This window comes from Trichosurus vulpecula, chromosome 1, assembly GCF_011100635.1.
Source record: "Trichosurus vulpecula isolate mTriVul1 chromosome 1, mTriVul1.pri, whole genome shotgun sequence".
Lineage (NCBI taxonomy): Eukaryota > Metazoa > Chordata > Mammalia > Diprotodontia > Phalangeridae > Trichosurus > Trichosurus vulpecula.
In genome coordinates, this window is record NC_050573.1 from 24,121,660 (window position 1) to 24,134,825 (window position 13,166).

At 49.8% G+C, this 13,166-nt stretch overlaps 1 protein-coding gene across 1 annotated transcript in view; it reads left to right on the forward strand.

Annotated features, from left to right (window-relative positions):
* The first annotated feature begins 344 nt into the window (after positions 1-344).
* Positions 345-13,166, forward strand: part of GCN1 (GCN1 activator of EIF2AK4) — a 62,471-nt gene continuing 49,649 nt past the window's right edge. The window contains exons 1-5 of the mRNA XM_036757967.1: positions 345-408; positions 3,136-3,238; positions 8,122-8,185; positions 9,328-9,459; positions 11,376-11,484. Of these exons, the coding sequence (XP_036613862.1) occupies positions 391-408; positions 3,136-3,238; positions 8,122-8,185; positions 9,328-9,459; positions 11,376-11,484 (426 nt within the window). The 5' untranslated portion in view covers positions 345-390. The remainder of the gene's footprint in view (positions 409-3,135; positions 3,239-8,121; positions 8,186-9,327; positions 9,460-11,375; positions 11,485-13,166) is intronic.

Below are 13,166 nucleotides of genomic sequence, written 5' to 3' on the forward strand. Positions count from 1 at the left end.
TCTAGAACACTTGGAGGTTTGCAAACTGCTTTGCGTGATTTGAGCTTCATCAAATTACCCAACAATTGAAACAACCTCCAAGGTTCCGATCAGGTGGCGAGCTCCCGGTCCGGGTGATGTTCTGGGAAAACTTCCCGGGACGGTTTGTCCCCGCCCACGCCAGCTCAGCAGGGGGGCGGGCTCCGGGCCCACAGCTCCCAGGTGTCCTCGGGGCTGCGGGGCAAAGCTCGCCGGCCCGGGCCGGGCTCCGGCGTCTCCATGGTGATTGGCCCCGCCTCCTGGGCCCCGGCTTGGGGCGGGGGTGTGTGTGCGTGGAGAGGTAGCGGCGGTGGCGGCTCTCCGGTGACCCGGATGTGAGCCGGAAACGCTTCCGGGGTCAGAGCCGGCAGGATGGCGGCGGACACGCAGGTGAGGCTGGCGGCCGCGGGGCCGAGCGAGGCGCGGGGTGGGGGGTTGAGGGGGGCTCGGCTCCGGCTCCGGGCCCCTGAGGGCCGGGCCCCGGGCACCTCGGGGCTCGCCCTTCCGTCTGCCCGGCCCGGGAGGCTGCGGGGGGGGAGGAGGAGGAGCTTCGGCGGGGGCGAGGCTCCCAGAGACCGGCAGAGACACCGAGATCCCGAGAGACAGAGACCCCTAGAGGACGAGACCGAGAGACACAGGCCGAGAGACCGGGGCGGGTGTGTCCGAGCGCAACCTTTGACGGCGTCCGGCCGGACCGTCCGGCGCTGTGTCGGTCTCTGCCGCGCGCGCTCTGTCTCTGTACGTCTCTGCCTCTTCTCTGTCTCTCTGACACTTGTATTCTCTTCGTCTCTCCTTTATCTCTCTGCCTCTTTTCTCTCCTTGTCTCTCTCTCTCTTCCGTCTCTATCACTTTCCTTCCTCTTTCTGATTCTCTGACTCTCCTCTACCTCTGCTACTTTCTCTTCCTCTGTTTCTCCTCTCTGCCTCTTCTCTCTCTTCCTCTCCCTCCCTCCTCTGTCTCTCCACCTCTCTCTCTCTCTGTCTCCCCCCCCCCATCATCCCCGGACCCTCCCCTCCTGCCTCAGTCTCCCCTCCCTCTCTTTGCCCTCCGTGCTCCTCCTGCCCTCCCCTCCCCATCGGTGCCCGCTCCTTGGCTCGCAGCTAGCCCAGCCCCTCGCCCCCGTTTCTGAGCTCCTTTCTGGGGCACGGCCGTCCCTCCTCTCCCTGGCGGGTTCCGCTCTCGGCTGTGCCCGTAATTCTCTTCCCGTTGCCACCTTCCCGCCTCCCGGCCCCTCCGAGGAGCCCCGGTCACCAGACTAGTATAGCCGTTATCTGGGCTGCTGTGGGGTCATTGGGCCGCAGCCTCCTCATTTTCCTAGAGGGGAAACTGAGGCCGGAGTACGAAATCTCTCCTCGTGGCCGGGATCCGCACTCACGCCCCTGGTTGTACGTGGAGCGCTCTGGGCACTGCTCTGTGCCTCTGAGATGGCCCCGGTCTAGCCGGATTCACCCCAGTTGTTGTCAGCTTTGCTTATCTGAAGAGCGGGCCGAATGACATTTCTGTCCACTCACCTGATAGGCTGTGAGGTTGTGGGCCACGTGACTTTGAGACTTTGCGACCAGGGGGATGAAATAAATCTCCAAGGACCTTTTTTCCCAGTAGCTGAACCTACAGCTTGGTAGCCGCCGGCCTGAAGTAACCTAAGAGCAAGGGGGATGAAATTCAAGTGAAAAGAGGGGTTCCGATGTTGAGTTTTTCTCCCTGGGAAGCCCTCGTAGACGCCCCCCCTCCCCCCCAGACCTGGCCCAGGTCCCTGTGTGGTCCGGCTTTGTTGGGGCTCGGAGGGAAACGGGAGAAAAGCATGAGAAGTTTTAATTTTATGTTTAAAAAAAGGAGATTGAACTAAGGGGAACAAAGCCTGAAGGAAAGGACCCCTTGGCCTTTAGGCGCCTCCAGCATCTTTGGACAGTGGGAAAGACCATGGGGTTTGGTGGGGGTTTGAGGTCTGCCCCTGCTGCTTTCTATCTGTAAAACCTGGGCCAGTTACCTTACTTCTTTGTGCCTCAGTGGTCTTATCTGTAAAAGGGGGGGGGCCTGGATGAGGTCATCTCTAAGGGTCCTTCTGGCTCCAATTCTTGGATTGGATCTTGGGGTTTTTTGCAGGTAGTTCCTGAGGCTGGCTGGCCATCTCACAGTGGGCTTTATGGACAGTTTTTATTAATGCTATTTTATTGGAGACCATCCTGAAATGCCATTTTAAAGGGTCTTTGAGGGGTTTGCAAAGTACAAAAGTGCCTATCGAATTGTAGTATCAGCTCCTGTGGACAGTTTGGGTCTCCCAGGGAGTGTTGAAACCCCTGACTTATGATCCGGTTGTAGTAAGACTCCTCACAAGCGACCTCCGGCGCCGCTTTAGTTTCAGTCTGAATTGGGGAGACATCTTAATAGGAGGTAATCCCCTTTTCCTTGGGGAGGGGGAGTGCATTACACTATAAAGATCACTTTTATTTTGGTAAGAGAGAAAAAGATGAGTGGAAAGGATAAGTAAAAATTGAATTGTATGTGTGCATATATGTGTACATGTATACACATGTATATAGGCATATATGTGTATATACACACACACACACACATACACACGTATATATAGGGTCATGGGTGAGCAAGAGAAGCCGGTGGTTTCCATGATGTCAGCCCCTGCCTGTCTAAGTCCCCAGTCTTGAGTCTTACTGACTGCTGCTTAGGCATAGGCTTCCTGAAATGTCTCCTCTGCGTTTCTTGCTTGTGGCTCCCTGCTTAGTGAACGTTGGCTGAAACAGGCTGAACTTAAGGGGTGATCGACGTCAGTTCAGAGGCGGGTTTGGTTTCATGAGTGCAGGTGCTGAGGTTATAGACCCTTGATGCAGAAAGGGCGTCACTTTCTGTCCTGAGGTCACTGATGTTTGCCGTCTTATGGCTTTTTTCTCTAGGCCGACTGACCAGTTGGCTGAGAGATTCTGTAACTTCTTTCTGTTCCCCTACAACGTGTCCTGCTTTCTTGTGTGTGTATATATGTACGTATATCTATGTAGGTATATATATATATATGTGTGTGTGTGTATATATCCACATATTCACAGGTGATCTCTTTTTTTTTCCGTGTGTGTGTCTCTGTGTCTGTGTATGTGGATTTTACAGGTTTCTGAGACGCTGAAGCGTTTTGCCGTAAAGGTGACTACAGCCAGTGTGAAGGAGAGGAGGGAGATACTTAACGATCTTGGGAAATGTGTTTCTGGAAAAGGTAAATGAATGTTCATTTGCGTAGGCAGGGATATGCACGATTTAAATTGTATTTTCATTAGCTCATGACTTTTTTTTCCCCCTGGTAACCCTGATTCAAGAGTGTAAAGATGTCTATTAAGCCAGAACATTTATTTTTTATGTAATTAATGGTGTAGTAAAAGCTTTGCCTATTGGGTTGTGTTTAAAAAAAATGAAATTTAATAGGTTTTCCTTCAAAGTAACCATTCTTTTATAAATTATATTTAAACAATACTAAGAGTCCTTAAACTCTTAGTTTTCATAATTTAACAGATTAAACTGGTAAACATGCTTTGGGGAATCAGGAAGGGAAGGGTTCAACAGATGGTTCTATGAGTTTTCACTGAGAGAGCCTCTTTTGTTTGGAAAGAGGCTTCTGGTTTCAAACAGTGAGGGAGCATGTCATTTCCTTCTTTGTTTTGGGACCATTTTCAATAACCTAGAGGGTCAACAAAATGTTGTGTCCTCCTGTCCTGGGCGGGGAGGAGGGAAATGGACATTCAAACACTTCTCAAAGGTGTGATTCTGGGATTCTGTCCAGAAAAATCTTCCTCTTTCTTTGGAGCAGCATTTTATTTCTATGCCTTTCTTCTCTGTGGACCATTTGCAGTTTAGAGTACACGGCAAAACCTCTGCTGTCCTGAACTCTTGAGAATTAACATCCTGGATGGTTGGAGGCTTGCCCCTTTAAGGGTGGATGAATGAATGAGCACCTATTAAGTGATTTCTGTGGGTCACAAATACCAAAGTGAAGAGTCGCTGCCCTCAGGGAGCCTAATTTTAATAAGGAGAGATGCCCAGAAAGGGGGGGGTGGCCCAGGAGGGGGATTTTGATTTGGAAAGTTTCCAGGGTGGTTAGTTCTAGGGAGCCATAGGGAGCTGCCACAATGCACCCTTTCCAGGAGCATTGGCGGCAGGAGTGGGGGAGCTGGGGGAGTGGCAAGGCTGCTGTGAGGGGATGGTCAGGAAGACGACCAGGCCCCAGAAATGGGTTTGGGGCTAGCCATTGTGAAGAGCCGGCTTTCTGAAATGTGTCACGTGCTTCCCCACCATGTTAAATAGAACCAAGATGGGATTTAACCTCTCCTTCCTGACCGAGTCTAGATGTTAGGAGCCTCAGGAGTAATAACTTCAGTGTCGTCCTCTGAGCATCAACTCTTTTGCTCTGTTGGAACAGGGATGGCCCAGAGCCTCTTAGAAGGTAGCCCTCTATGGAAGTCTTTTAAGCTTAATACAGAAAGAATCAAACATACAGAAGAAGGAGTAAAATGTTATTTAAGACCCTCAGAAGCTAATAGAAACAAGTGAACAAATAAAGAAAAAAAAATAGCTTGTGTTCCATCCCATACCAGGTCTGTCTGAAGTTTTATACCTTTGGCCTTCTTCCCTCTCTTGCTCCATCCTGCCCTCTCTTCCTGCCTCATTCCCCACCTTCCTGAGTTCAGATCTGGCCTCCGACTTGTTAGCTGTGTGACCCTGGGAAAGTCACTTCACCCTGTTTGCCTCAGTTTCCTTAACTGTAACATGGGGATAATAGTACTGACATCTGGCTGGAGAGAATCAAAGGTGCTAACATTTGTAAAGTGCTTAGCATAGTGTGTGGCATATAAATGCATGATGATGATGATGATGACAATGACCACCACCATCGCCAGGAAGAAGCAGGGTCACAAAAACCCGGTGAGGAGACAGGATCCAGTGTTCAGTGCTGTAGAGAAGTCAAGAAAGCTGAGGACTGAGGAAAGGTCACTAGACCCAGCAGTTTCTAGGTCCTTGGTAGCCTTAGCAGGGATAATGTCAGTGGGAAGTTTACAAGGGGTTGAAAAGCTAAGTAAAGGAGGGGAATAGAGACCCAATAGAGCCGGCTTTTGTAGGAGTTTGGCTGTGAGAGGGCGGAGAGCTGGAGGTACCGAGACAGGGAGAGGGGACACCTGGGTGGGCTTGGCAGGGAGGGAGTGGAGAGGAGTTCCAGGAGTTCCCAGGGTGGTACAGTGGGTGGAGTCCTGGACCTTCTGGAAGACTCAGATTCTGCCATAGACACCAGGAGCCCAGGGCATGTCATTTAGTCTCTCTGGGCCTCATTGTCCTTAGTTATAAATTAGAATGGAAAGAGGCTTGAGATAGGGAGATCCACATCAGGCTGTTGTAATGGACCAGGGAGAAGGGCATGGGTGAGGTCCATGGGCTGAATGCCGAATGCGGTAGCGTAGAGGGAGAAAAGAGCCAGGGTGGTGCTTTGGGTCATGTCCCCTGGAGGTGTGATGTGGGGGATCATCCAGCTGAATATGCAGCGAAGGGCATCTGGGTGGAGCAGGTGAGCAGGCAGAGACGTTATGAAAGGGCAGTGGAGAAGGGCTCTTGATTTGGCAGCTATGGGATCATTGGCAGCTGTGGAGAGGGCGATTTTGGGGGAGTGATACGCTTGGGAGCCAGATTCTAAGGGATGGAGAAGAGAATGGGAGCAGAGGACGTGGAGGCCAGGAGCGAATGCAGCTTTCTAGGAGCTTGTCTGAGAGAGGGACCAGAGACAGAGGACAAAGAATACTGGCTGGAGGGGACAGTGGGCAAGGCTTAAGCATGGGAGAGACTTGGATGGAGAAATGGGGAGAAACTGAAAGAGAGAAGGGCCGGGGGGGGGAGAGGATAATAGTGGGAGTAGTCTGCTAGAGGATAGGGCACTGATCCATGGAGAAGCGTTGCCTGGGTCTAGAAGGGCCACCTCTTCATCACAGACTGGGGTCAAAGAGGAGAGAGACGGTGGAGTTAGCAGATGCAAAGATGGGGAGACCCAGGAAGTCCTGGCAGATGATCTCAATTTTTTTAGTAAAGTATGAGGCAAGGTCCTACGTATTTGAAATTTGTAAAATACAGACCTCCACTTAAAGCAATTTGTATGTAAAATGCAAATTTGCACACAGACTTGGGGAAGGGAGGGAGGCAAGAAGGGAGTCCTATGCCCATGGAGAGAAGAAGCTGCCACTTGGTTCAAAGACACTTGGGGGCTGGGGACAGACACGCAGTACCTGAGTGTGGATGGGTGGGTGAAGCAGTGCAAAGGTCTCCTCTTTGGAGGTCTGAATCCAAGCCCCCGACCCACTGTTCTATGTGTCTGTTCTTTTGCTTTCACTTAGAGGGTTGTTGTTGGTTTTTTTTTTTTTGGTTGGTGGTGGTTGTGGGGTAGGAGGCTATGCCCGGCAGGAGTGGAGAGAGAGAACACAGTGCTGTACAATAAAGTTAACAGAGGTGTTTTTTTGGAGTGCGATTTCTTTCAGAATTTTTTACATAAAGTTTAATTTGTGTAATGCAAATTTACAAAAAGCAACAAATGTCTGTGTTTAGAATTTCAAATGTGCTCAGTTAAATATATTCTTGGAAAATATGCTCGGTTAAAAAAGTCATGAAGAAACCATTGGATGCAATCCTTGCTTGATTGTGAAGCATTGAGCAGTGAGTTAGTAACGGCCTCTTCCCTTCTCAGTCTTGCACTTCTCCTGCCTCTTGTGTCTCCCAGGAGAATATTTGCTCCTGGAGGGCAGGGCATGTTTCTTTTTTGTGTCTGTCTCCTTTGCACTTGACAAAGTGGCCCCCAGGTAGATGTTGTGTCCCATGGTCTGCATGACTCTGCATGACCCAGTGGTCAGAGTGTCCTTTGCTTCTCATCTTTTGGACAACGTTTTTCATATTTAAAAAAAAAATTGCAATTGTGATTATGGTTCTGGGGCTTTTCCTTTGTAAAAAGCACCTGTCCCAACAGGTTAGAAGGGTGATGTGGGATTGTCCTCAGAGGCGAGGTGAGGGTTTTCTTAGGGGCCATGAGATCCTTCAATGTGGTCGGTCATCGGAATTGGTCCAGGTCTCTTTTGCCCTGCCCACATGGGCTGGCGTCATCTTGGCCACCTTGCCCCAACTTCCCATGGCCAACCAGTCGCCAAGGCTTATTGATTCTTCCTTTCTTTGGTGTTCCTTCCATCGTCTTTCTTTTCATCCCTGTTGCTGCTGATGAGTTCAGCCCATTTTTGTCCCTTTTCTCCTGGATTCGTGCTTTTGCCTGAGGGCCTGCTCTGTTCCAGTATGTGTGAGGCTCTGTGGTAGGCCAGGCCTCTGGCCTCTCCCTGACCAGATCTCATGCATGCCACTATTTTAGCTGCTTCCATCATAGCCTTCTCCCTGTCAGAAATCAATATGAATTGTTTTCTAAGAGTTATCCCATAACTGTTCTTTCTCTCTGCTCTAGTTCATTGTGTATCTTGCCAGCAGGTTTATTTAATTCAGTCCAGCAACCATTGCTCAAGGGTGCAGGATCCTATGCTATGTTTTCAAGAGGAAATCCACACTCTGAAACATGGCCTTCTAGAACTTGGCCCCAGCCTATGTGGCTGGCCATATCCACCATGGCTTCTCAATTTGAGCCCTGCTTGAAGTCAGGGCACTTTGCTCATGGTCCTGTGAACCCTCCCACCACTGCACTTTGGCTTGGGTGGTGTGTACTGTCTGGGACTCTGTCTTTCTCAGCTTAAGTTCTAAGTTCCTTCTCAAGATCACCTCCTCTGAAACCCTCCCTGATTGCCCTTGTTGGAGGTGATATGGCTCTTCTCTGAAGTCCTGCATTCACATCTCTACCGCTCATTCAATCAGCAGACATCCACAGACTGCCTACTGTGTGCCAGGCTCTGCCTCCTGCTTTTAGTTAAAAAAGAGCCATGTGAAAAGTTGCCTCCTTAACTGGATTCCAGCCCTGAGGTCAAGGGCCACGTCTCATGTCATTAGATGTTATCCCCCAGCGCCAGCCTGGTGCTTTGTCCAGTGTGAACGCTCACTCCATGTTTGCTGATGGATGAGTTCTTGGGAATGCTTTGATTTCAGACCTGCCCGAGGGAGCGGTGAAAGGCCTCTGTAAACTCTTCTGCCTGACTCTGCATCGGTACAGGTGAGTCCCTGGGTGGGGAGGGCAGAGCAGTGAGGATCATGCTGATAGTGGGGCCTGCCTGGGGTTGGGCTTTGGCACCAGCCCTGATGTTGCCATCCTCGGTTAGCCTGTGACCTTGGCTTGCTCCTTGATTGACATTGAGCAGGAGTATCTCGATAGCTGCATTTTGAAGGAATTGGCTTCCTTTATAGCCCTCTGTATTTTATTTTAAGCGTTTAAGAGCCCTATTCTGAGAGGGAGTCTGCAGGCTTCACCACATTGGAAAAGGGGCCCATGCTACAAAAAAGGCTGAGAGCCGAGTTCTGAGGCCACTTCCTTGCAGTTCTGACATTCTGTATCTTCTGTAGTTGAAACTTTTGGGCTGGGTGAAAGTACCTGGGAGACTCCTAGGAGGGGTTTTAGTCTCATTAACTGATTTCCTGGATTTTCTTTATTATTTCATATTTTTGGGAATCTGGGACTAGTACCAAACCTCGCTCTTTGGGCGAGCTACTCACCTTCTCTCTCCTGGAGCTGTCCTGTCTGCTTAGATGTGCTGATGGGGATGCTTGTCATCCTGGGGTGTGGCTGGCTTTCTCTGTGGCCGCTGAATCAGGAATGGCGTAGCTGACAGTCAAATGGATGTCTGTCTTTTTTGGGAACTCCAATCTATATTCCAGTATTAATTACTCATCCAAGTCCTGTTCGGTCCCTGGATGTTGGGACTTCTTGGGGCAGCTCCTAATGCTCTGGGGTTTTGCCCCTTGGTCCTGTGGTGGTTCTCGCTTTTGAGTCAGTTTTCCCGGAAGTTAACTTGGAAATGCTAGTGGTTCTTCATCCCTGCTAAACATATGACACCCTGGTTCTCTACTCATTAAATCATGTTTGGAGTGGCAGAGAAAGAAGGGCTCTATCCTAGGGAGAAATTGCCTGAACTGATTCCACCCCCCCAAAAAAAAGGCATATAGAGCCCCCAGGTCTGCTGGCCCACTGAGAGCCTCCTACGTGCTTTGTCTGGGGCAGCCAAGTCAGAGAGTTTGGCTCCTGAGAGAGAGATGGGCCAGCCGAGCCCATGGAGTGGGAAGCTGCAGCCTGGCTGGGGAGGGGAGCAGGCTGGCCAGCAGGGCTCATTACACTGCACTCGCTTTCCATTCTTCCTGTAGAGATGCGGCGTCTCGAAGAGCCCTGCAGTCCACAATCCAGCAGCTGGCAGAAGCCCAGCCCGAGGCCACCGCCAAGAACCTGTTGCAATCTTTGCAGTCTTCAGGGATTGGCAGCAAAGCAGGTGTGCCCAGGTGAGATCTGAGGGCAAGGCCTACTCTGCATGGGCCACCGAGGAGTCCAAGTTGGGGGTGGTGGAATGGGTCTGCCCACGGGGCAGGGAGCTCTATAGGCTTGTCCTGTCCCATCACAGGAGGAAACCTGAAGGTGCTCTTGGCCTGAGTTGGAGCCTTGGGTAGCTGAGGATCCTGGAAAACAGAAGTTCTAGGGCTGAACTTTTATTTGTTTATCTGTATATTTGCGTAGACATACCACCCATTTTATAAGGAAGTTATGTATACAATCATTTTTATTTTTATTCACATATTTATTATTATAATATGTAATGTGTACCACACACACATACGTATATACATACACCTTGCCAACAGATCAATTTAATTCAGTCCAGCAAGCATTGATCAAGGGTGCAGGAGGATCCTATGCTAGACACTGGCATGCAGAGATAGAAGTGAAGGCAGTTGTTGGCCCTAAAAGACTAAACGCTTTTATTGTATTGCTCCCTGATTCAGACCCTATTGTTTTCAAGAGAAAGTCTTTCCTCTAGAGTGTGTGTGTGTGTGTGTGTGTGTGTGTGTGTGTGTGTGTGTGTGATTAAAAATGATTCAATTTTCTCTTGTGGTTTTTTTGCATTTTCTTTTACTCTTGTTCATAATCTGAAGGCTGATATAGATTATTGGGCATTACACCAAAAAGCCACATATGTGTATATGCCTGTATAGGTGTAAGTAGATACATACTTAAAGAAATCCTACATGTGCACGTATATAACACGCAGAGCACAGGCATGTGTGCACATACATGTGTGCTTTAGAGAGACACACAGGGATTTTTGTAGTTAGCTTCTAGCTACCTGTGTCAGCCTTCAAATATAGGATCGAGAATGGAAGAAAATGCAAACACAGACAAGGAAAAAGGAAAACCACGCAAATTAGTCAAGTTACAAATGGCTGTAGATGCTCTCGATAGCTGCCTCGTGGTGTGGATGGGTTATTTGTGAGTCAGGAGCCTCTGAGCCGGAGGCATGTGGGGAGGCCTCATAGTGGGCCTGGCTGGGGGGGTCTGGGAGGAGGCCTGCTTGTCACAGGGATGACAGTGCCTGCTCTGGCTCCTTCCTGGGCGGCTGTGGAGGGAGGAGAGAGTGTCGGCAAGGCCCTTTGGAAAATTGAAAGCACCAGAGCAGCATGGTGAAAATCAAACATGTATGATGCCATGAGGCCCTTTTACTCAGTATTAATTTTGTCGCCGTTTAATGCTGCTGTCTTTATTTGGGAAGTTCTATTCTCTAGGCAGCTTGGGGGTGCAGCAGAAAGTGCAGGCCTTGGACTTAGGAGGACCTGGGTTCTGATTCTGACCTAGACTAGTGTGTGATTCTCTGCAAGCTCCTTCCCCTCTCTGGGCTGCAGTTTGCTTGACTACAGAATGATGATGATAATATCACTTATGCGAACAAGTTGTGAGGCTCAGATGAGAGAACATCTATGGAAGCGTTTGTAAATAAATGTTTTTATAAATGACAACTGCTGTTATTTTTTGGTATGATTTGTTCTTCTTCACCCTGTTGTTTCATCTAAATCTTTTCATGTCTCTTTGAATTCGTGATTTGTTGTTGTGTGTAACATCCACTACGTGAATATGCCAGGATTGATTCCCCATTCCCTAGGTGATTTTATTATGCTGTAGTGAGGCTAGACTTAGGGCCGTCTGCTCCCATCAGAAGTCATCCACAGAGAATGTATGTGCCTCCTTTATTACTGCATGTCAGCATTCTCAGATGCGCATTGAGTTACTGAAGCCCACCTTGGCTTCCTGGCCTGTCGTGGGTCATCAAGGGGGGCGTTCCTGTTAGCTCTATTTCCTGGCTTCAATAGCAGGTGGCCCTGTGGCCAGCTGCTGGTGCTCTGTCCTCACCTTCTCTCTTTTGTCCCAGCAAGAGCAGCGGATCCGCAGCTTTGCTGGCACTGTCCTGGACCTGCCTCCTCGTCCGTGTTGTCTTTCCTACTCGGGCCAAGAGACAAGGAGAGACCTGGAGGAAGCTGGTGGGTAGCTCTGGGCCCTGGGAAGGGAGGCCCTCCTCCTTCAGCCTGGGTTAGCACCCTGGGGTGAGCTGGGGAGAGAACCCCCATGGGAGCTGGAGGTTTGGGTGCTGGCCTTGTTCCAGGTGGATCTGCAGTGAACTTGTCCATGTGTTTAGCCTTTTGCTTCTTGTTTAGTACCTCTTCTGTGGGTCCAGACCTGTGAGGAAGCCCATTCTGCCAGTGTGAATTGGCCATTGTCTCTGCAACTTATTTGTAGTGAGTTGTGTGGGGGCTCTGAGGGGTTTGGTGACTGCCCCGGGGTCACCCAGCCTCAGTCAGTTAGACTTGAACTTGGGTCTTCCTGGCTTTGAGATCAGCTCCTGGTCTTTTCACTTCCACCCCAAAAAGTCTTTGGGCTCTCCTGTAATCTCTGTGTGTATGCTGAGCCCAGAAACCCAAATGAGCTGATTAGAAATGGATGTTTCTAGGCTGTCCTCCATGTCTGTGACTTCCTCCTTCCTTATCTCCACTGCCTGGATTCCTCAGGGGCCAGGCCAAGCCTTGTACCTCCTTAATCTGAGTGTCTCCCCTGTGATTAGCCTCAATTTATTTATTTTTGTTTGTTTTTTGCAGGGCGGAGGGCAGGGCAATTGGGGTTAAATGACTTGCCCAAGGTCACACAGCTAGTAAGAGTGTCAAGTGTCTGAGGCCAGATTTGAACTCAGGTCCTCCTGACTCCAGGGCCAGTGCTCTACTCACTGCGCCAGCCAGCTGCCCCAGATTAGCTCCAGTTTACCATGTATATTTGTAATATGTATGTATCTGCATGTATATATGTACTCATGCAAAGATACAAATATATAGCTGTTCATTAGGGTATGAACCTCAGGAGGGCAGGGGCTTTTTTTCCTTCTTTCCAGCATTTGGCACACTGCCTGGCACGTAGTAGGCACTTTCCAAATGATTGTTGTTTTGACTTGATTGTTTAAATGCAGAAACCTCTCAGCATAATTCTTACTTTTAATCATGTAGAGTGCCCTTTTAAGTGCAGTCCTTGGGGTCTCTGACTGAGCTTATTGTCTGACAGGAAGGTCACCAATTGGGATGGCCATGTTAGTGGGCATGCTGGCCATTAAAGTGTTGAATCAGTACCTAGGTTGGAGTATCAACACTGAAACCTTGCTTATAGCATGCTTCATTATAAAGTAGGCAGTGTAGGGTTCTTTGTAGCGTAATGGAAAGGGTCCCCATGCTGGAGCCAGGAGATCTGTGTTTGAATCCTGCCTCTGACACATCTGCATGGGCAGGGCACCTAAGCCTCTGAGCCTCAGCGTCCTCTTCCTCCTCACAGAGTTGTTGGGGGAGGAGCTTTGTAGACCTCACAGCACCCCAGAGGTAGGAGGAGTCTGTTGGGGTCATGCTGGGAAGGTCTGTGATACAATGGGGAAAGCCCTGGCCTTGCCACATACGCTTTGTGGGGCCTCAGACCAGTGCCTTCACCTCCCCAGCCTTTGGCTTTGTCGTGTACGAGGGGGACACTGGTGATCCTTCTCTTAGTATCCCTGTAAGTGGCAGACAGAGTGGCTGCAGGTGTAGCCCAGTCTGGTGCTGCCTTCACTCCCTGCACTGTGGCTGTGCCCATCCAAGCCCATCCAGTGAGCTTTCATTCGGGGCCTGCTAGGTGCCAGGCATTCCCCAGCAGA